Source organism: Rhinatrema bivittatum, chromosome 14 (genome assembly GCF_901001135.1).
Source record: "Rhinatrema bivittatum chromosome 14, aRhiBiv1.1, whole genome shotgun sequence".
Classification (NCBI taxonomy): domain Eukaryota; kingdom Metazoa; phylum Chordata; class Amphibia; order Gymnophiona; family Rhinatrematidae; genus Rhinatrema; species Rhinatrema bivittatum.
Window position 1 is genome coordinate 49,768,396 of NC_042628.1, and position 24,695 is coordinate 49,793,090.

Genomic DNA, 24,695 nt, shown 5'->3' on the forward strand with positions numbered 1-24,695 from the left:
TTTGGTGGCGTAAAACCAGTGACAGTTAATTCACATGAAATTAGTATTATATGCTAATAACAAAGATCCCTCCCCATGCACGCATTACCCCTCCTCCCTCAGAGGAAAGTGCAGTTACTCACCCAGCACGCGGAGCTCCAGAGCTGTCTGGTTATAGCGGTGCGTGACAGAGTTAGAGGCATTACAGGTGTAATTCCCAGAGTCCCCCAGTGCTAAGGGATTAATTAGTAGCTCTGGTCCCGACTGGTTTAATAGTTTGCCATTGAGAAGCCAGGAATAGTGTGCAGGAGGGTGAGACACAGCCCAGCACGAGAGGGAAGCTAGGGAGCCCGCAGTGTGAAGCACCTGCTGAGGGCTGACTGTGAGTGTGGGAGAATCGGGACCATCTGAAGCAAAAAGCAAAGTCACATCTTATCAGGATGGAAAGCAGAAATACACAGCGACCACTGTTATTAAACCCTGCCATTTCCTGCAGCCCAAACGATTCATATGCACCATTTAGAAATGTATTATATGCTGATTTCTGGAGAAAGTGCTCAGTGGTCCTCCCTGACAGGTTAACAGAGATTCAGAATCACCGCCTTTCTAGTTACAGAATTTGATTCAAAGTTAACAGAAAATGCAGTTATAATAACTCTCAGCTACTACCTGCTCTGTATCTGTTCCCCTCTCATACAGTAGGAAGGTGCATTCATTTTTAACAAATGCCAAAACAATGCAATGAAAAAGGCCATTTTTGGTTCATTCCAGAAAATTACTGGGTATTTTTGTATTTGTGGCATTTAAAAAAAATGAAGAGTCTTCGGAGGCCCTGGCTGGACCTTCCAGGCACCAAGGCTTAGCCCTGGGCCAGGGCCCAGCACCAAGGACTAGGCCTAGTCCACAGCCTCCTGTTGCACCTCATGGTCCTGCAGCTTCAAAAATGGCACAGTCTGCCTGGACAATGGCGCTGAAGTGACATCGCTTTGGCTCCTTCCTCCGGTATGGATGGTGCCATATTGATGTAAGGCATCATTTTTAAATTGCAGGGACTGGGAGAAGCAACAGGAGGCCCTGCCCCTGGCCCAGACCTAAATCTTGGCACCGGTCCCAGGCTTTGGTGCTGGGTCTGGCCTGTGCATAGGCCTCGGTTCTGGCTGACTTAGGCCTTGGTGCCCGGGCATGGGCAGCTTGTTGGTCCCCAAAGGCCCAGTCAGGCTGCCAGAAGCCCTTTTTATTTATTGTTTTGTATTGTTTTGTGGGAGTTATTTTGTTTAATTTTTTTTTTGGTTTGGCAAAAACTAAATAAAAAAAAATGTAATGAACTGAATAAAAGCAACAAAAAAAAGTCCCCCAAAACCAAAAACCCACAAATTTTTGGGTTGCACATTCTTATTATTGAATGGCTCCTACTCTTTGACTGTTCTTGTTGTCTGAATTCTCTTGCTCAGATAGTGGCTGTTTTCATTTGAGGGGTAAAAGGTCACCCTATTTGTGCAGTATTGGCACAATCTCAATGCATTTTTAAACTTTTTCATGCAACAGTAGGCTGCTATTGCACTTAAGATCTTCTTAATGCAGATTCTCCCTATTAGATTTTTGGAGGAATTTTTACAAAATTGGACCCAAAATGATTGTCCATCACTGTATTCTGATTGGCTGATGGTGCTGGCTTTTGTCATGTCCTAGGAATGATATAATCCCAGATAAAGGACAATGTACCCATTCAACCCCCCTCAATATTGTCATTAAATCTTATCTCTACGGGATACTAGTTTTTTATTTATCTATTTTTTTTTTATATTTTGTTTACTTCACCAATATCTATTCTTATTTTTTTTGAAAAAAATGTTTATAGATGGAAGTGGAAGTCTCATTCAACGACCCTTTCAATCAACTTCAAATCCATCGTGTTAATGTAGGTCTGTGTTTTGTATATCTAATCATTGACATTCCACCACACCATTCTATTTTTTTTATTCAAAACCACAAATATATCCCATCCATTTATTTTTTTATTTGTTTTAATAATAATAATTCAGATATGACATCACAGATCTTTAACTTATCAGAATCAGTACTAATGACCTCTGGTTACAGCAGCATTAAAACTTTGAGATGCTGCATAGCTTGGACCGTATAAGACTTTTTTGGTGCTGGAGTCACTTGATCTTTGATCTTATGCCTCCCAAGCTCGGATGTGCAGGGTAACAGTGGGTAAATGCCATCTGCTATATCAGTTCTTCAGTATTATGCTGACTGATGGACTGTGTAGCTTCCAGGATCTGCTCTTATTTACCGCAGTATTTATCTCTCCCATGAGGAACGAGAATCCTGTGCTACAAACCAGGCTCAGATTCATTCCGATTCCAGCGGTAAAACACTGCTGTGTCCCTGAGCCCTGATCCTCTGGTTACAAAGTTTATCTGTCCCTTCCTTCTCAAGCTACTTTTCTGCCTATTTACCACCTCACACAGCTGTAAGATTAAATCTTGGTCCGGTATATGACTTCTGAACTGGATTGTAATCTGATAGAACTCTGTCTCTTGTCTGAATAATCATTGACAATATGAATAAAAATTATATTGGAAATAAATAAATTAATTTTAAAACAATAAAACTGCACAAGCTAAATCCTGGCCCTCCTGACACTGGAACAGAATGTTGTAGGATGAGGTCATCAAACACTTTTAGATGAAAATAAATAGAGACAAATGATTATCGGGCAGATTTTCAAAGGGTTACGCGCGTAAGATATGCGCATAACCCCCGAAAAGCTGCCCCTGCCTGCCCCTGCGCGCGTCGAGCGTATCTTGTATAGGCTCGGCGGCACGCGCAAGCCCTGGGACGCGCGTATTTCCCGGGGCTTGCAAAAAGGGGCAGGGCGTGGGCGGTCCAGGGGCGGGTCACGGCCTGAGCCGCCAGGCACAGCGGCCATTTGCCGCTGTGCTCGGGATCGCGGGCCGGCTGTCGGCCGGCACGCGTAAGTTACACCTGCCGGGAGGCAGGCGTAACTTCTTCAACAAAGGTAATGGGGGGGGTTCTAGGTAGGGCTGGGGGGCGGGTTAGGTAGGGGAAGGGAGGGGAAGGTGTGGGGGGGGGGGGCGGAAGGAAATTTCCCTCCAAGGCTGATCCGATTTCGGAGCGGCCTCGGAGGGAACAGAGGCAGACTGCGTGGCTCGGCGTGCGCACGTTGCACAATTGTGCACCCTATTGCGCGCGGCGACCCTGGATTTTATAATGTGCGCGTGGCTGCCCTCGCACATTATAAAATCGGGTGTAGATTTGTTCGCGCCGGGTTGCGTGAACAAATCTGCGCCCCATTATGAGGTCACTGAACCTTCCTGCCTGTAACCACTTTCCTTAACATGTATTTACTCTTCCACTTGCAGGATCCTGGATAATTGCTGCCTCCTTCTCAGTGATACCTGTACTTTCTGGCCTCAATATTCAAATCTGAACAGCTATGTATTAGCTGGATAAGAGTTATCCGGTTAACTTACAAGGAATATTCAGTACCCTGGATATTAGGGATGTGAATCGTTTTCCATATCGTCTTAACGATAGAAATCGTGTGGCAGGGCAAGAAAATCGTCTTAGGCACGATTTTTTAGTTAAAAAATCGTTAAAAATCGTTTTTTCCGATTAGTGCGCACTAACTCGAGTTAGTGCGCACTAACGGGAGTTAGTGCGCACTAACTGGGAGTTAGTGCGCACTAACTGAAAATGATACAATTTGACACTTTTCAGGTCAGTTAAGGTCAGTTTAGGAATGAATATGTATTCCTATTGGCTGCCCTCTTATTTATTCATGTTACCAAGTTTCCTACTGACAGTATATGGGGGATGGGAAATGGAAACAGTTGGTAGCTTGACAAAACAAGTAATGTGATCAGTCAATGTGACTAGAACTTGTGCCCTAACCCTGATACCAGGGGTATTGTGATCTTCCTGCACACAGTGCCCTATCCCTAATACCAGGGGTGTTGTGATCTTCCTGCACACAGTGCCCTATTCCTGATACTGGGGGTGTTGTGATCTTCCTGCACACAGTGCCCTATTCCTGATACCGGGGGTGTTGTGATCTTCTTGCACACATCCCGATATCAGGGATAGGGCACTGCATGCAGGAAGATCACAACACTCCTGGTATTAATAGGGATAGGGCACTGCATGCAGGAAGATCACAACACTCCTGGTATTAATAGGGATAGGGCACTGCATGCAGGAAGATCACAACACCCCTGGTATCAGGGATAGGGCACTGTGTGCAGGAAGATCACAATACCCCGGAGGAGTGAGGGTCAGGCAGCTCCCCCCTGTCTGTGAAGCCAGCCTCTCACTAGTAATGCAGGGAGGGAGCTGGCTCAGACTTCACCATCCTCCCCCCCCCCCCCTTACCCACACACCATTCACTAGCTGGGACATGGGGGAAGTCAGGAGTGAGGGTCAGGCAGCTCCCCCCTGTCTGTGAAGCCAGCCTCTCACTAGTAATGCAGGGAGGGAGCTGTCTCAGACTTCACCATCCACCCCCCCCCCCTCACCCACACACCATTCACTAGCTGGGACATGGGGGAAGTCAGGAGTGAGGGACAGGCAGCTCCCCCCTGTCTGTGAAGCCAGCCTCTCACTAGTAATGCAGGGAGGGAGCTGTCTCAGACTTCACCATCCTCCCCCCCCCTCACCCACACACCATTCACTAGCTGGGACATGGGGGAAGTCAGGAGTGAGGGTCAGGCAGCTCCCCCCTGTCTGTGAAGCCAGCCTCTCACTAGTAATGCAGGGAGGGAGCTGTCTCAGACTTCACCATCCTCCCCCCCCCCCCACCCACACACCATTCACTAGCTGGGACATGGGGGAAGTCAGGAGTGAGGGTCAGGCAGCTCCCCCCTGTCTGTGAAGCCAGCCTCTCACTAGTAATGCAGGGAGGGAGCTGTCTCAGACTTCACCATCCACCCCCCCCCCCCCTAACCCACACACCATTCACTAGCTGGGACATGGGGGAAGTCAGGAGTGAGGGACAGGCAGCTCCCCCCTGTCTGTGAAGCCAGCCTCTCACTAGTAATGCAGGGAGGGAGCTGTCTCAGACTTCACCATCCTCCCCCCCCCTCACCCACACACCATTCACTAGCTGGGACATGGGGGAAGTCAGGAGTGAGGGTCAGGCAGCTCCCCCCACTCTGTGAAGCCAGCCTCTCACTAGTAATGCAGGGAGGGAGCTGTCTCAGACTTCACCATCCTCCCCCCCCCCCTCACCCACACACCATTCACTAGCTGGGACATGGGGGAAGTCAGGAGTGAGGGTCAGGCAGCTCCCCCCTGTCTGTGAAGCCAGCCTCTCACTAGTAATGCAGGGAGGGAGCTGTCTCAGACTTCACCATCCTCCCCCCCCCCCTCACCCACACACCATTCACTAGCTGGGACATGGGGGAAGTCAGGAGTGAGGGTCAGGCAGCTCCCCCCTGTCTGTGAAGCCAGCCTCTCACTAGTAATGCAGGGAGGGAGCTGTCTCAGACTTCACCATCCTCCCCCCCCCCCTCACCCACACACCATTCACTAGCTGGGACATGGGGGAAGTCAGGAGTGAGGGTCAGGCAGCTCCCCCCTGTCTGTGAAGCCAGCCTCTCACTAGTAATGCAGGGAGGGAGCTGTCTCAGACTTCACCATCCTCCCCCCCCCCCCTCACCCACACACCATTCACTAGCTGGGACATGGGGGAAGTCAGGAGTGAGGGTCAGGCAGCTCCCCCCTGTCTGTGAAGCCAGCCTCTCACTAGTAATGCAGGGAGGGAGCTGTCTCAGACTTCACCATCCTCCCCCCCCCCCCCCTCACCCACACACCATTCACTAGCTGGGACATGGGGGAAGTCAGGAGTGAGGGTCAGGCAGCTCCCCCCTGTCTGTGAAGCCAGCCTCTCACTAGTAATGCAGGGAGGGAGCTGTCTCAGACTGGTATCAGGGTTAGGGCACTGTGTGCAGGAAGATCACAACACTCCTGGTATTAATAGGGATAGGGCACTGTAAGAGATGACTGTAGTAGATTGAATAAAGATCTGATGTTTCTGCTCTCCTCACACCAAACAAAAACAACACACAAGCAGAGAAGCCCTTCTTACAAAGCTGAGCTAGTGAGTTAAGTAGGAGGAAAAGTAAACATACTGGTGCCAGTGTGGCTACTTAAAAAATACACTTACCAACAATCAATTACATATATTTGAACTGTGTACAGTTCCAGCCAGGACCACCTTTCTAAAATGCACAGTGATTGGCAAATTCAACATGCACTAGCATTTCAGGTGCCTGCTAACAAAAATAATAAACAAACAAGTTCTAGTCACGTGAGTGCTGATCATTACATTACTTTTTTTGTCAAGCTTCCAACTGTTTCCATTTCACATCCCCCCAACCATATTGGTAACATCAATAGATAAGAGCACAGCCAGCCAATAGGAATACATACATACATATTCATTCCTAAGTGACCTTTACTGACCTGGGAAGTGTGAACACTTTGTTTCATTTTCTGTTGGTGTTCGTTAGTTTCCAGTTCCATTTCCCATCCCCCCAACCATCACCTCAGTGGTAACCTTGGTAATATCAATAGATAAGAGGGCAGCCAGCCAATAGGAACACATATTCATTCCTAACTGACCTTCAGTGACCTGGAAAGTGTTTATTTGTATCATTTTCAGTTAGTGCGCACTAAATCGAGTTAGTGCGCACTAACGGGGAGTTAGTGCGCACTAACTCGAGTTAGTGCGCACTAACACGATTTAACGATTTTTAACGATAAATCGTTAGAATTTCTATTGTATCGTGTTCTATAACGATTTAAGACGATATAAACATTATCGGACGATAATTTTAATCGTTGAAAAACGATTCACATCCCTACTGGATATACTGCTGAATATCCCCGTACAAATCGCCACTTAGCTGGATAACTTATATCTGGCTTAGACCTGCTATTGGGGCACAAGATAATTGGATATGGAGCTCCAATTACAAATCTCTTTGGGATACACTTTGTCTCTCCTTCCATATTCAAACAAAATCATTTCATCTATTTGTTGTTACAGAGAAATGGAGTCATCCTCTTCTAACTGTGTATAATGCAGCTAAGAAAAGGTGGTTAAGTGCCAGACTTACAACTAATGAGTAGAAGATAGGGGTTGCTGGAAGCATTACTGACAGCATTAGTCACCCCACAGGTGTAGTTGGAGCCCGAGTCAGACCTGCTGCTGGGGAACAGGGTGAGGGTTTGATTATTATCGGTAAGATTAATCCGTCTTCCGTTTAAAACCACTTTATCCTCCTTGTACCAGAGGTAGGAGACATGCGGGTCTGAGGAGTTGCATCTGAGAGTCAGCGGCCCGTTCTCTACAGGACTGTGTGTTAAAGCCTGTATCGTAGGCTTAGTGACTCTCCCTGCGGAGAATAAGAGGATAGAAATGGAGAGTTACTCAGGCAGAACCCGGACAACAGAAACAATTCAACTGCTGGGCTTCAGAGTCCAGGAAGAGGCACAGGGACAGAGTTTGTGAAATGTCTGTGCTCTGTTGTAGAACATAACTGATCCATCCAGTCTGCCCAATTCTTATTCACTCTGCAAGGATACATCCCAGCTGACAGTTATAGAGAGTGAGATTCAGGAAATATTACAGCCTGCAAATAATTACCAATGATTCCTGACAGGATTCCCTGACACACGTCCCACAGGCTGCAGACTGGGGAGGAATGATTACCATTACTGTCCCATCATACAGCCACAGCAACAAGAGAGTTACAGTGCTACAGGATAAAGAGACTGCAGCTTTACAGCACTATGACATAAGAAAAGAGTGCTAGAGAAAAAACTGCTAGGAATTTATAGCATAGGAATTTATAGGATAGAGAGGAAAATTTTCAAACAGCACGTAATGTTAACTAGCGGGGTTTGCACATGCATTACCATGCCCAAACTTACACCTACTGCTCACAGGGCATAATTTGAGCGAGGTAACTTATGTGCAGACCTTGTAAAATCTAACTGTATGGGGCAGATAATAAAAGCTACGCGCAGGCATAGATTTGTGCATGCAACCCTGTGCGCACAAATCAACACCCGATTTTATAACATGTGCGCACACCTGCGCACATGTTATAAAATCTGGGGTCGGCGCACCAAAGGGGTGCACACTTGTGCACCTTGCGCGCGCTGAGCCCTAGGGGAGCCCCGATGGCTTTCCCCGTTCCCTCCGATGCCGTTCTGAAATTGGAGCGGCTTTGGAGGTAATTTTCCTTCTGCTCCCCCCCACCTTCCCCTCCCTTCCCCCTATCTATCCCGCCCCACCCCTCCCTAAATCCCCCCTACCTTTATTTGTTTTTTACGCCTGCCTCTGGCAGGCGTAACTTGTGCATACCTGCCAGCTGCCGGTGCGCGATCCCCCGACATGGCTGCTGTGCCGGAACCCCAACCCCACCCCCTTCCCACCCCTTTTTCAAAGCCCTGGGACATACGCGGATCCCAGTACTTGCGCGTGTCGCTGGGCCTATGCAAAATAGGCTTGGTGCGCGTAACCCCCCTGAGCGTGTAAATACAGCCAGATTTACACGCGCAGGGCTTTTAAAATCTGGCCCTATGTGTATAAGTCAGTATGGGGTAGATTTTCTAAATCTATGTGCGTGCGAACAAAAGTATGCCGGATTTTAAAAGATACACGCGTAGCTGCGCGTATCTTATAAAATCCGGGATAGGCGCGCGCAAGGGGGTGCACATTTGTGCAACTTGTGCGTGCCGAGCCCTGCGCGCGCTGCCCGTTCCCTCCAAGGCCGCTCTGAAATCGGAGCGCCTCGGCAGGAACTTTCCTTCCACCCCCCCACCCCCCGCACCTTCCCCTCCCTTTAAAAAGGAGATAGAGCAGCTTTTAAAAGGGGAAAGCCGACAGTCGCTCAGCAGCGCATGGTTCGAAGAGAGGTATCTTCAAAGGATACTAATGATGCATTAGAATTAGGGCATCCCGACAGTGAGGTTCCAATAATAAGAAAAGTAGTCCAAGTGCCTGTAACTAAAAACTCACCTGAGCTAAAAAATTCTAACTTATCCCTATCAATTAAAAAGCAGAATAAAAATACAAACAAAAAACAAACTTTGAAATGTTTGCATGCTAATGCCAAAAGTCTAAGAAGTAAGATGGGAGAATTAGAATGTATAGCAGTGAATGATGACATAGACTTAATTGGCATCTCAGAGACATGTGAAAAGAGGATAACCAATGGGACAGCGGTATACCAGGGTACAAATTATATCTCAATGACAGAGAGGAGCACCCGGGAGGAGGTGTGATGCTTTATGTCCGGGATGGCATTGAGTCCAACAGGATAAACATCCTCCTACATGAGACTAAATACAAAATTGAATCTTTATGGGTAGAAACCCTTGTGTGTCGGGGAAGACTATAGTAATAGGAGTATACTACCGTCCACCTGGTCAAGAAGGTGAGAAGGACAGTAAAATGCTAAGAGAAATTAGGGAAGCTAACCAAATTGGTAGTGCGGTAATAATGGGAGACTTCAATTACCCCAATATTGACTGGGTAAATGTGTCATCGGGACACGCTAGAGAGATAACATTCCTGGATGGAATAAATGATACCAGTAGCTTTATGGAGCAACTGGTTCAGGAACTGACGAGAGAGGAAGCAATTTTAGATCTAATTCTCAGTGGAGCACAGGACTTGGTGAGAGAGGTAACGGTGGTGGGGCCGCTTGGCAATAGTGATCATAATATGATCAAATTTGATTTAATGGCTGGAAGAGGAACAGTGTGCAAATCCACGGCTCTCTTGCTAAACTTTCAAAAGGGAATCTTTGATAAAATGAGAAAAATTGTTAGAAAAAAATTGAAAGGAGCAGCTACAAAAGTAAAAAATGTGCAAGAGGCGTGGTCATTGTTAAAAAATACCATTCTAGAAGCACAGTCCAGATGTATTCCACACATTAAGAAAGGTGGAAAGAAGGCAAAACGATTACTGGCATGGTTAAAAGGGGAGGTGAAAGAAGCTATTTTAGCCAAAAGATCTTCATTCAAAAATTGGAAGAAGGATCCATCAGAAGAAAATAGGATATAGCATAAACGTTGGCAAGACATTGTTAAGACAGGCTAAGAGAGAATTTGAAAAGAAGTTGGCCGTAGAGGCAAAAACTCACAGTAAAAACGTTTTTAAATATATCAGAAGCAGAAAGCCTGTGAGGGAGTCAGTTGGACCGTTAGATGATTGAGGGGTTAAAGGGGCACTTAGAGAAGATAAGGCCATCGCGAAAAGATTAAATGATTTCTTTGCTTTGGTGTTAACTGAAGAGGATGTTGGGGAGGTACCCGTAATGGAGAAGGTTTTCATGGGTAATGATTCAGATGGACTGAATTAAATCATGGTGGAAGATGTGGTAGACCTGATTGACAAACTGAAGAGTAGTAAATCACCTGGACTGGATGGTATACACTCCAGAGTTCTGAAGGAACTGAAAAATGAAATTTCAGACCTATTAGTAAAAATTTGTAACCTATCATTAAAATCATCCATTGTACCTGAAGACTGGAGGATAGCAAATGTAACCCCAATATTTAAAAAGGGCTCCAGGGGCGATCTGGGAAACTACAAACCGGTTAGCCTGACTTCAGTGCCAGGAAAAATAATGGAAAGTGTTCTAAATATCAAAATCACAGAACATATAGAAAGACATGGTTTAATGGAACAAAGTCAGCATGGCTTTACCCAAGGCAAGTCTTGCCTCACAAATCTGCTTCACTTTTTTGAAGGAGTTAATAAACATGAGGATAAAGGTGAACCGGTAGATGTAGTGTACTTGGATTTTCAGAAGGCGTTTGACAAAGTTCCTCATGAGAGGCTTCTAGGAAAAGTAAAAAGTCATGGGATAGGTGGCGATGTCCTTTCATGGATTGCAAACTGGCTAAAAGACAGGAAACAGAGAGTAGGATTAAATGGACAATTTTCTCAGTGGAAGGAAGTGGGCAGTGGAGTGCCTCAGGGATCTGTATTGGGACCCTTACTTTTCAATATATTTATAAATGATCTGGAAAGAAATACGACGAGTGAGATAATCAAATTTGCAGATGACACAAAATTGTTCAGAGTAGTTAAATCACAAGCAGATTGTGATAAATTGCAGGAAGACCTTGTGAGACCGGAAAATTGGGCATCCAAATGGCAGATGAAATTTAATGTGGATAAGTGCAAGGTGATGCATATAGGGAAAAATAACCCATGCTATAATTTCACAATGTTGGGTTCCATATTAGGTGCTACAACCCAAGAAAGAGATCTAGGCGGTTCAGTGTGCTTGGCAGTCAAAAAAGCAAACAGAATGTTGGGAATTATTAGAAAGGGAATGGTGAATAAAACGGAAAATATCATAATGCCTCTGTATTGCTCCATGGTGAGACCGCACCTTGAATATTGTGTACAATTCTGGTCGCCACATCTCAAAAAAGATGTAATTGCGATGGAGAAGGTATAGAGAAGGGCTACCAAAATGATAAGGAGAATGGAACAGCTCCCCTATGAGGATAGACTAAAGAGGTTAGGACTTTTCAGCTTGGAGAAGAGACGGCTGAGGGGGGATATGATAGAGGTGTTTAAAATCATGAGAGGTCTAGAACGGGTAGATGTGAATCGGTTATTTACTCTTTCGGATAGTAGAAAGACTAGGGGGCACTCCATGAAGTTAGCATGTAGCACATTTAAAACTAATCGGAGAAAGTTCTTTTTTTCTCAACGCACAATTAAACTCTGGAATTTGTTGCCAGAAGATATGGTTAATGCAGTTAGTATAGCTGTGTTTAAAAAAGGACTGGATAAGTTCTTGGAGGAGAAGTCCATTACCTGCTATTAAGTTCACTTAGAGAATAGCCACTGCCATTAGCAATGGTTACATGGAATAGACTTAGTTTTTGGGTACTTGCCAGGTTCTTATGGCCTGGATTGGCCACTGTTGGAAACAGGATGCTGGGCTTGATGGACCCTTGGTCTGACCCAGCATGGCATGTTCTTATGTTCTTCCCCTACCTAACCCCCCCCCCCCCCCCGGCCCTATCTAGCCCCCCCCCCCCCCACCACCACCACCACCACTACCACCACCTTTATCCGAAAAGTTACTACTACCTCTGGGCAGTAGTAACTTACACGCGCCGGCTGTGTGCCAGTGCGGCAGGCCCCGACACAGGCCGCTGTGTCGGGGCACTCGGCCATGCCCCTGGACCGCCCACACGCCCCCGAACAAGACCCCGATCGGACACTATGCCCCCGACCGCCCCTTTCTGCAAGCCCCGGGACTTACGCTCGTCCCGGGGCTTGCGAGCGGTGCCGAGCCTATGCAAAATAGGCTTGGCGCGCGCAGGGGGGTTTTTAAGGCCCTATATGTATAAGTTATCTGGCTAACTCAGCTCATCCCAGTTACGCCCCCGGAATACCCCTAACTTATCCAGCCAATAATAAATTATCTGGCTAGAATTTAGCCAGATAAGTGCTCAAATATTCATTCAGTCGGGAAATTTCTGAGTTATCCGGCTAAATGCTTCTGAATATGGACCTTGTATAAAACAGGAGTTTATGTACACAAATTCATTTTGAAACTCAAGCCCATACAGAATGATGGGATAGAATGACTGGGGATTTATAGTGTTACAGGATAAAGCAACTGGAAATTTATAGTGATACCAACTAGAGTGACTGGGGATTTAATGCACTATGGGATAAAAGGACTGGATTCATAGTGTTCTGGGATAAAGAGACTAGAATTTGTAGCACTACAGGATAAAGAAAGTGGAGATGAAGTAAAAGTGACCTCAGCAGTACTGGGAACGAGGGATCAGAGTCGCACAAGTGGGTGCAGTAGGTCAGAGCTGCAGGAAGCAAAAGTTGGGAAAAAGCAAAATATTCTGGGATCTAAACCCAGGGCAGAATTCAGGCCTGCGTGGCACAGGTACAGAGGGTTGTGGTAAGGGTGGGTGAGGAAGAGAGGTGGGGAGTATCCTGCATTTTGATTTAGGAAATGCATATGCTTATGTAGTCAGAAGGGGAGAGAGCTATAAGGGAGCCCAGAAACTGCTGCAGCTGCAGCAAACTCCCAAGAAGAACCAGCAAGGTCAATCAAGAGGCAGTGGGGGCTTGGTACATTGTCAGATATAACCAGGTAGAGGTGGCAGATCCCTTAGTGTGGGCAGAAGGATAACTTGGCTACATTCCTCAGCCCACAGCCAAAAGAATGAGGAGCGTCATCCTGCAGGTTGTCAAGCTTGTATGGCTGACAGCTGGGAGATCTCTCACTGCTAAAGGCAAGGAAGGAGCTAACCTGAGCTAGAGTAATAGTGCAGAGGTATCTGGGCAGAATGGATGGACCAATGATGCTTATCTGTTAACATTTATCTGTTAACATCCCTACTTACCCAAGGGGTCCCACAAGGCTCCTCACTCTCATCCACACTGTTTAACATCTACCTCCTCCCTCTCTGCTAGCTCATCATGGACCTAGGGCTCCCACATTTCCTCTACACGGACGATGTCCAAATTCTCATTCCCATCCAAGAATCCCTAGCCAAATCCATCAAAACATGGGAGAATTGCCTCAGCTGAATAAACCACCTCCTCACCAACCTCCACCTCGCACTGAACACAGCAAAAACAGAACTCATCCTCATCTTGCAGCATAACACCACCAAGCACTTGACAGACAAGAATCATCATGCACCCACAATTTCCTTCCAGTCACACGCACGTAGCCTTGGAGTCACCATCGTCAGCCAACTCAATTTCAAAAAATTCATCAACGCCATGATAAAAGACTCATTCTTCAAACTTCACACCCTTAAGATACTTAAACCCCTCCTACACTTCAATGACTTTCGCACTATCCTGCAAGCTACCATCCTGACAAAAATTGACTACTGCAATTCAGTCCTCCTAGGCCTCCCTGCTTCTCACATTAAACCCCTACAAATACTCCAAAATGCTGCAGCCAGAATACTAACTAACATGGGTAGAACTGACCACATCACTCCAATCCTGAAGGGACTACATTGGCTACCAGTTTCCGCCTGCATCCTCTACAAGAACTTATCCATTATACACAAAACCATTCACAACAGCAACATTAACTGGACTAACAAAACCATTCACCTATCTGCCTCTGATCGCCCCACTAGATCAGTCTACAAAGGCACCCTCCTCCACATCCCACCTCCCAAGACGTATCGACTAACTTCCACTAAAGTGCGTGCTTTCTCTATAGCAGGATCCACACACTGGAACTCTATGCCATCAGACCTTTGACTTGAAACAAACACTCAAACATTTTTTAAAAAGCTTAAAACTTGGCTTTTCAAACAAGTCTTCCCGGAGTAGCCCTTTTTGCACAACTCCTTGCCCACCAATCCCCCTCCCGGCCCTCCATTCTGCCTCTCCCCCTTTCTCCCTCCCTCCGCTTCCTCTCCTCCCAGCAATCTTATCTGCCTACACTACTTGTAAATATTAACTGCAATGTCTCGTTCTATTTATGTTGATTATCTGCAATGTTTGACTCTACCAAAGTTTGATAACTATCATCTGTATACCCATCCAAATTCAGCATTCGCCCTGTTTAATGTATTTCCTTTCTGTTACAATTTACATGTAAACCGATATGATGTTACGACGAATACCAGTATAAAAAAACATTAAATAAATAAAATAAATGTATTGCGTTATTGTATTATTCTGTCACTGTCATCATCCTGGCAACTGAAAAACCATCTGTTACTGAAGGCATTATTTGCCTTCTCCCTACCAAATAAATTACTGATAGCAGAAGTAACTGCTCGTAGGCCATCAAGACTAGAGAGTATAGCACTATTAGCTCTAAAGGAGCAACACCAGCAAATACAGCACAAGGCACCAGAGGATGTAGCACTATCAGCACCATATCTACAATAGCAACACCAGCAAGAACAGCACAAGACACCAGAGGATGTAGCACTATCAGCACCATCTCTACAAGAGCAACATCAGCAAGTACAGAACAAATGCCAGAGTTTAGCACCAATAATTACAGCAAAAAGACCATAGCATTAGTAAGAAGAGAACAAACAGTGCAATGCCCCACAAGCAAAAAGCATCCACCAGACAGAATACTAGAAATATAACAGCAGCAACTAAAGACCCTCATCATTTGATCACTAGAGTGTTATCACTATAGTCACAGAACTTGTGTGTTTAGCCAAATTAATCCTTAACACCACCAGGCCATATTTATATGATCAGTAATGACACAGGGAGCAGGTGTCAGTGCCGGGTGTTACTATAATCAGTAATGGCACAGGGAGCGGGTGTCAGTGCCGGGTGTTACTATGATCAGTAATGACACGGGGAGTGTCAGTGCTGGGTGTTACTATGATCAGTAATGACACGGGGAGCAGGTGTCAGTGCCAGGTGTTACTATGATCAGTAATGAAACAGGGAGCAGGTGTCAGTGCCGGGTGTTACTGTGATCAGTAATGGCACAGGGAGCAGGTATCAGTGCCGGGTGTTACTATGATCAGTAATGCACAGGGAGCAGGTGTCAGTGCCGGGTGTTACTATGATCAGTAATGACACAGGGAGTGTCAGTGCTGGGTGTTACTATGATCAGTAATGACACAGGGAGCAGGTGTCAGTGCCGGGTGTTACTATGATCAGTAATGACACAGGGAGTGTCAGTGCTGGGTGTTACTATGATCAGTAATGACACAGGGAGCAGGTGTCAGTGCCGGGTGTTACTATGATCAGTAATGACACAGGGAGTGTCAGTGCTGGGTGTTACTATGATCAGTAATGACACAGGGAGCAGGTGTCAGTGCCGGGTGTTACTATGATCAGTAATGAAACAGGGAGCAGGTGTCAGTGCCGGGTGTTACTATGATCAGTAATGACACGGGGAGTAGGTGTCAGTGCCAGGTGTTACTATGATCAGTAATGAAACAGGGAGCAGGTGTCAGTGCCGGGTGTTACTGTGATCAGTAATGGCACAGGGAGCAGGTATCAGTGCCGGGTGTTACTATGATCAGTAATGCACAGGGAGCAGGTGTCAGTGCCGGGTGTTACTGTGATCAGTAATGACACAGGGAGCAGGTGTCAGTGCCGGGTGTTACTATGATCAGTAATGACACAGGGAGCAGGTGTCAGTGCCGGGTGTTACTATGATCAGTAATGAAACAGGGAGCAGGTGTCAGTGCCGTTAGGGCCAGCTTCCATTGCCCTCCAGTGCTATGAGCATCTCTCATACACTCCAAGCATTTGTTTTCTGATAGAAGCAGGATATAAAGCTAAATAAGTAAATATAATTTGCATATACCTGGGGTGGAGGACAGGAACTTGCAAGGTTCCCCTATTTTTATATTCTTCTAACTCAGCCCAGCAGTCACAGCGACTGTCCTCGGCCAGAGGCTCCCTCCAGACCCTGGCTAAATGTGACGGCCAGTAGGAGTTGCCACTGCACAATGACAGAGACGCCCTCTCTCCCAGGGCTGTGAATGCTGCCTCTCCAGCCCATCCTATACTGACTGGCTCAGGAAGGAAATGACCTGATCTAGGAATCGAATCAAAGTCTCCTGCATAGATACCGGCAGTGTTGCCACTGGGCAGCCCTTATTCATTGTATTTCCATATAGCGCCTATACCAGAGCACTGTACAAAACGCTACACACAGGTGCAGTGCAGCCCTGCCCCAAAGCCTCCCGTGGAAGTGGATACATAACACAGAGACAGATAAAGAGACATGCAGTGCTCTCAACAGGAGCAGGACTTCAGCTTCAGTCTCCTGGATCAGAGCTCATTATACTAAACATGGACTCATTCACAGAACGTGTTATTATTATTTCTATCATCACCAATAGCACGTTCTGTGAATGAGTCCAAGTAATGAGCATCAAACCAAGGCTAGGACCTATTGTGATCATTGCATGTCTCTTTATCTGTCTCTGTGTTATGTATCCACTTCCAGGGGAGGCTTTGGGGCAGGGCTGCTCTGCACCTGTGTGTAGTGTTTTGTACAGCGCTCTGGTATAGGGCGCTATATAGAAATACAATGAATAAGGGCTGCCCAGTGGCAGCACTGCCTGCATCTAAGCAGGAGACTTTGATTCAATTCCCAGATCCGGTCTTTTGTTTCCTGAGCAGGTCAGTATAGGATGGGCTGGAGAGGCAGCATTCACAGCCCCTGGGGAGGGGGCGTCTCTGTTGTTATGCATTGGCAACTCCTACTGCGTGACCATTACATTAGCCAGGGACTGGTGGGAGCCTCTGGCTGAGGACGGTCGCTGTGACTGCTGGGCTGAGTTAGAAGAAGAATATAAAAATAGGGGAACCTTGCAAGTTCCTGTCCTCCACCCCAGGGATTTGCAAATTGTATTTATTTATTTAGCCTTATATCCTCCTTCTATCAGAAAACAAATGCTCAGAGCAGGTGTGAGGGCTCATGGCACTGTAGGCCAATGGAAGCTGTTCCTGGAAGCTCAAAAAAAGAAGAGGAAACTGTCAGGCCAAAAATAAAATAAATGGGATTAGAGATGGGGTGGAAGATATAAATAATGTATTTTACTCACCAGAGACGGTGATATTTACTGTGGCTGTTGGTGGTGGTGGTGACTGTGTTTGTATCTGCACGGTGTAACTGCCGCTGTCACTTGTAGTTAATCCTGAGATCTCCATGGAGCCATTTGGAAATCCCCTTACCCGACCCACGTATGGAGGAGAAACTGTCTCAGGAGGATCATCATTTGGGACATACAGAAGGATCTGATTATTACCCACGGTCTCTCCTCTGTACCAGGTGATGGTAATGATCCTGCCAGTGACACTGACGGACAGCAGGACGCTGCTTCCCTCTGCTAGGATCTTCGGTATCGGGACTACAGATATTTGAGCAGAAATCTGCCGACTCCAGAAACCCAGAAACACTGAAAGAGAAAGGGAGAAGAGAAGCTGTAAGTGGGATTCTGCTCCCAGCGTTAGGCAATGGCTACGATTACATCACTGACGTCAGTGAGACTGGGGAGGTTGGGGGAGATGAAAACATTACAGCAAATCCCTGTCCTTACCCCCCAATAAAAGTGAATATGAATGACCAGAATAACATTTCTGTAACACAAATACCAGGCAGAATGTACAACCACTTGTCAGTTACTGCACATACTTAAGTAACAAATTGTCAGGACAACTCTCATCAGCTCCTTTTTTCCAATTTAATTTTCCTTCTGTTTCTGTTCTTTCCTCCTCTCTCTTCTTTCCTCCTCTTTCCAGCACTTTAATTACTCTTTTCTCCAGCTTTCTCTTTCTTTCCATCACCAACTCTTCACTTTTGACAGAACTCCAGCTCCTCCCATGTCTTTTATCCCCATCTCTCACCCTTCTATCTCCCTTTCCCCTCTCCCTCTGCCTGAGTCCCTCCAAGCCCCCCCCCCCCCCGTTCCTCCCTCCATTTCCCATGCCTTCTCTCCATCTCCAATCTAAGCTCTCCTGTCTCCCAGCTCCTCCCCATCATAACATCCAGGATCCTCTGTCCATCTGCCAGTTTCTCTCCAAGCTTCCCCCTCCATCTCCCTCCCCTGTCTCGCCCTTCACCCTAAGCTTCCTGCCACTCCCCATCTCAGCATCCGCCTCCAAATCCCAGTTTCTCTCTCTTCTCCCTAGATCTCCTCCCATCTCTCACTCTTTTTTCCCCCTCCTGATTCCCCTGCTGCCTTCTGTCTCTCCCCATCCCTCCACCCTGTATCTTCCAGCTACTCCCTCCCCTGTCCATCCTCCTTGTTCTTGAGTTTTTTATTCTATGGAAAAATGCTTCCTTCTTATTTATTATCTAACTTGCTAGATAGTTGAATGTTTATATCCTCTGTCCCCTTTCCCTACTTTCTCTGGCCTAAAAAGTACATCTTTAGCTCCTTTAGGCTGGTTTATAGTAGGGACCTTCATTATCAGTTTTTTATTTTATTTTTGATGACAATTTCAAAGTTGTAACAAAAAAAATCAGTGAAAAAATGACCTTGTTTTAACAGGCTGGATTCAAATCAGAGTAAAAGTAATTTTCCCACTGGTTTTTGTTATAACACTGAAATTCCAAGCAAAATAATAAAATAAAAACGGAAAACGAAGGCCTCTGTTTATAGTGCGGGCCATGCACCGTTTTGATGGCCCTCCTTTGAATTACCTCTACTTTGTCAATGTCCAGCTGGAGATGAGGTCTCCAAAATCATTTACAGTACCTGAGGTGGGGACTCAGCAGAGAAGTAATACTATTTCCCTCTTTCAGCTGCTGACACCTCTCTTTATGCATACAAGTATACTATTATGTTCTGTGGCACTGAGCGACCATCATGACGTTATCAGTGATGCACACCCCCAGGTCTCTCTTGTTTGGTGACTGCCAATTATTCCGCTCTACAGTGGTTTTTGGCCTTTGAACTTCTGCTGTCCAAATGCATAATTTTTCATTTTTTGGATTAATCCTTGTTGCGGTTCCGGTCGCGAGGGTCACGACTGGACCCTTACTTCCTCCTGACGAGGGAGTCGCTGGCCGGACCGCGAATCCCCCGGGCCTGCTTGGGCCTACATCGTGGTGTCCCCACGAGGGAGACACCGCCGAACGCTGTGGTAACCCCGCCCCTTAGGCTCATGCGCGCGCGCAGAAGGAACCCTTTTAAGAGCCTCTGGCGCAAAAGACAGAGTCAGCCCCCTCACTGACGTCAGACGCCGAGGGAGATTTAAACTCGGCGTCTGACCCCTGTTCTTCGCCTTGCAACGCGGTCGACTCATTGGAGTGAAGAGTTGCTGATCCTGATCCTGCCTGCCTGCCTGCCTGATCCTGATCCTGCCTGCCTGCTTGATCCTGCCTACCTGATCCTGATCCAGCCTGATCCTGATCCTGATTCGGCCTGCCTGTCCCTGCCTGGTCCGCCTTCCCGTTCCAGTCCGTGGTGTGGAACCAATCTTCGGAGTGTCTTCTGGTCTTGATCCTGGTCTGTTCTCTCGTCTACGTCTTCAGTGACCTGCCCTGAACCTGGTCTGTTCTCTCGTTGCCTTCTCTAGCCGCTCTCCTAAGTCCCAGCGGCCCGGGTCCCTACGGGCTCCTCCCGGGGGGACCGTGGGCTTCCAGGGCGAAGCCACCTAAGTCCCAGCGGTCCGGGCCTCCACAGGACCCACCTGGAGGGGTCACGGACTTCCAGGGTGAAGATCGTCGGCCTTCTGCAACGACACCGCCTTCCGACCTATTCCATCTGCTGAGAACTACTTCTTCCCTTCTTCGCCGGTCGGACCAAGGATCCACTTCCTGACTCACAACAGTTTGCAAGGCCATGGATCCGGCGGACCTTGCGGGTCTCCAGGCCATACCTGGAATAGCGCAGCATATACAACAGCAACAACACTGCTTGGACGCCTTGGCAGCCACCGTGGAGCGCTTGGCTAATCGATTGGATGCCACACCCCCCGGAACCGGCCCGGAAGCAAGTACCGCCCCCGGTGGTGACCATTCACGCTCCCACCCAGCTACCAGCCCCGTCTCGCTTTTCAGGGGAGTCGAAAGCCTGTTGGGGTTTCTTGAACCAGTGCTTCGTGCGGTTCTCCTTGCTACCCGTACAGTTCCCCACGGACTCGGTCAAGGTGACCTACATCTTCTCCCTTTTGGATGGACGAGCGTTGAACTGGGATCGCTCCATGTGGGAGCGGAATGACACCATGTTAAACGACCTCTCCCTGTTTGTGGAGAACTTCAAATTGGCGTTCGACGAACCTGCATGCGTGGCTTCCGCAACCTCGGAGTTGCTTCAGCTACGGCAGGGGGCTCTCCCCCTGCCGGAGTATGCCCTCGAATTTTGTACCTTGGCCCTGGAGGTTGGTTGGCGCGATGACGCCCTGCGCAGAGTATTTTTAGAAGGTCTCGCGGCAAGGATTAAGGATGAGTTAGCAGCCCGAGATCTTCCTGAGGACCTCAACGCGCTAATTGAGGTAGCAGGGCGCATAGATCGGCATCTCCAACAGAGGGCTAGGGAGGGGCGGCCTCCGCGTCGGATGGCTCCTCTGGCTCCAGCCTTTTCCAGGCCGCTGACACCTGCAACCAAGAGCGCCTGTGCACCCCCGGAGCATCCTACGGAGGAGCCAATGCAACTGGGGCGGACCTCTCTCTCCCCCGAGAAGCGGCATTGTCGAAATCTAGGATTATGCCTCTACTGTGGCGGGAAGGGCCACTTCCTGGCCCAGTGTAAGGAACGAGCGGAAAACACCCGAGCCTAGGTGAAACCGGGGAGCTATTCCTAGGCTGTGTCAACGCAGCTCCTCAATGTACTGTACCGATAACCCTGAAATATCCTGGAGGCTCTTTCGAGACTCTAGCCTTCATCGATTCTAATGCAGGTGGGAATTTTATCCTTCACGAGTTGGTGCAACAGCTCCAGATTCCCACACTGTCTCGCAGGCCACCGCTGCGGATCACATCCATCCATGGCACGGTGCTTCCAGGAAGTATTTCGACTGTTACTGCTCCACTCACTCTCAGACCGGAGTTTTGCACTCGGAGGAGATCTCTTTTCTAATTCTTGAAAAAGCAGTACATCCGGTGGTCCTCGGACTACCCTGGTTGCAACAGCATTCTCCGGTAATCCATTGGGACTCTTTGCAAATCACTGGGTGGAGTCCTCACTGCTTTCAAAACTGTATCAGGACGCCTCTGGTCCAACGAATAACACTGGCACAGACTGATGTGCTACTACTGGCTCCCTATGAAGAATTCTTAGACGTGTTTTCAAAGGAAAAAGCCGAGATCCTGCCACAACATCGCCCATTCGACTGTACAATAGAGCTCTTACCCGGAACAACACCACCCCGAGGGAGGGTGTATCCCTTATCTCAAACTGAGATCCAGGCAATGTCAGAGTATATCACCGAGAACCTTGCCAAGGGGTTCATCCGTCCCTCCAAGTCCCCCACCGGGGTGGGATTCTTTTTCGTAGGGAAAAAGGATGGGTCCCTGAGACCTTCTATCGATTACCGGGGGTTAAATGCCATTACCAAGAAGGACCACTACCCACTTCCGTTAATCCCTGAACTCTTGGAGAAGCTTCAGGGAGCCAGGATTTTCACCAAATTGGACTTAAGAGGGGCATACAACCTGGTCAGAATCTGTCCCGGGGACGAATGGAAGACAGCCTTTAACATGCGGGACGGGCACTATGAGTACTTGGTAATGCCTTTTGGATTATGTAACGCACCAACAGTCTTCCAGCACTTAATGAATGAAGCACTTCGCGAATTGTTGTATTCTTCGGTGATCGTATATTTTGATGATGTTCTTATCTACTCCCGGGACTTAACTTCCCACCGTCGGCACGTCAAACAAGTGCTGCAGATCCTCAGAGACAACCATCTGTACACAAAGCTGGAGAAGTGCATATTTGAACAGGACTCGTTGCCATTTTTGGGATATATCATCTCTGCAACGGGGTTCCACATGGACCCAGAGAAGGTATCAGCCATCAGGAATTGGCCTCATCCCACGGGCTTGAAGGCCCTACAATGCTTTTTGGGGTTCGCAAACTTCTTTAGACACTTCTTACCTCAATATTCCCGATTAGTGGCGCCTTTGACTGCCCTGACCAAGAAGGGGGTGGATGCTCGAGTCTGGCCCAACGAGGCTTGTCTGGCCTTCAAGAGGCTCAAAGAGGCCTTCCTGCTTGAGACTTGCTTACACCACCCAGATCCGCTTCGACCATTCATTGTGGAGGTGGACGCGTTCAATGTAGCAGTCGGCGCGGTACTATGCCAAAGCTCTAGCATGGGACAACTACTACCCTGCTCATACTTCTCCAAGAGGTTTACACCCACAGAATGCAATTACAGTATTGGGGATAAAGAACTGCTGGCCATCAAGCTGGCATTTGAAGAATGGAGACAGTGGCTGGAGGGAGCCAGTCACCCCTTCACAGTGTATACTGATCACAAAAACTTGGAGTTCCTATGCCAAGCTCCACGTTTAAACCCTAGGCAGGCTCGCTGGTCTCTGTTCTTCAATCGATTTGATTTTACACTCAGGTACCGTCCAGCTTCTAAAAATGTCCGAGCAGATGCATTATCCTGTAACTCTATACTGGAAGAAAAGGACGACCCACGCGGACATTAACAAATCAAGCAATTAAAAAAAAAAGGCCAAACAATGAAAACTATGCCTCCCTCCCACCCTCCTGGAAAAATGCCGGGTGGATCTTGACCCTGTTGCAGGGATCCGATGGTGGAATCCGACAGTTTAGACTAGTGTAGACCGAGGCTGCAGTAGATTGCCGCAGCCTCGGCCTATGCAAGGCCAAGGCTTCGGCTTAGTCCTAGACCCGAAGCCTCAGAATTGCATAGAAAGCTGCAGCTTTGGCCTACGCAAGGTCAAGGCTTTGGCCTAGTCCTAGGCCCAATTCATGGGCCTCGGCCTAGGTTGGTGCCTGGACCCAGGCCCAATTCCATGGCTCAGCCCAGAGGCAAGATGCTGACACCGGAACCTCAGTCCGAACCTCAACCCAACGTCGGGGACTCGGTCTAGGCAGGGGCCTGAACCCAGACTCGACGCCAAGACCCCACACAAGGCCTGCTCCTGACTTTGGACCCAGGCCCGGACCCAGGCCCAATGCTGCAATCCAACCCAGAGATGGGTCTCGACACTGGGGCCCAGGCCCAACACTGCAACCTGACCTTGAGGCTGGGTCCCAATGCCAGAGCTCGAAGCCACGACCCGACCCAGAGGCTGGTTCCCAAGGCCTGGGCCTCAGCGCTGTCCTCTAGGGAGAATGTGACGGAGTTAATTAACTCAGGTGCGACCCCAGCAGACAGCATCATTTGGTTTTCAGGCAGCCGAAGAAAGAACTTCTCCCAAGCCTGGGCTCTGACCCTGGGCTAAGGCCGAGGTGTCGGGACCTGGCATCCTAGCTGAGACCCCAGCATCAGGCCTGGGTCCAGGCCTAGGCCCCGGGGTTGGGACCCTACTCAGGAGAAGCAGTAAGTAACGAAAAAAAAAACCAAACCATAAGTAGCTAGGAAAGGGTTAGGGATCGGGGAGGAGAGGAGAGGAGAAAGGGTAGGAAGGTTAGGCAGGGCTATAGGGAAGTTCCCTCCCAGTCTGCTCCTTAATTGGAGCCGAATGGGAGGGAACTGGAGAAGCCCTACTTGCGTCGCTGCACATTGCCTTTTAAAATTCCCCCTCCCCCCCCCCCCCCCCCCCCCCCCCCCGCATGTGGAGGAGGCCTCCTGCCTGTACATGCGCACGCGGACATTAAAATCCTGCGCACATGTACGCGCAGGAAACGTATTTTATAACATGCGCGTGCCGATGCACGCATGATATAAAATCAATGTGTGGCTTTGAAAACGTGGCCTCTAGTCTCCTGCAGGAACTTTTATCTTGTTGTACTCTATGCCATCCCTAATATAAATCACCACTCCTCAACCAAGCTTGATCCACATCATTGTGATATAATTTGTACCCTTGTGTAACACTGTCTCATTGGTTAACCTCCTTCTACCAGGTCTCTGAAATGTCAATTATGTCTGCCTCTTCTTTCAGTGCTATACACTCTAACTCTCCCAACTTACTTCTTAGATTTCTGGCATTGGGATACAGACATGTCAAAATATGTTTCTTGTTTGTATGAACAACCTTCTTGTCAGCTGACAAGGATAA

General features: G+C 47.9%; 1 protein-coding gene across 2 annotated transcripts in view; it reads right to left on the reverse strand.

Moving 5' to 3' along the window:
• The window catches only part of LOC115075844 (carcinoembryonic antigen-related cell adhesion molecule 1-like), a 90,816-nt gene that overhangs the window by 45,964 nt on the left and 20,157 nt on the right, over positions 1-24,695 (reverse strand). Inside the window, exons 3-4 of one of the 2 annotated variants that reach the window (XM_029576691.1) lie at positions 17,590-17,943; positions 7,128-7,406 (exon numbers count right to left, since the gene is read on the reverse strand). In XM_029576691.1, coding sequence (XP_029432551.1) covers positions 7,128-7,406; positions 17,590-17,943 — 633 coding nt within the window. The remainder of the gene's footprint in view (positions 1-7,127; positions 7,407-17,589; positions 17,944-24,695) is intronic. The other variant, XM_029576692.1, reaches the window with a different exon arrangement.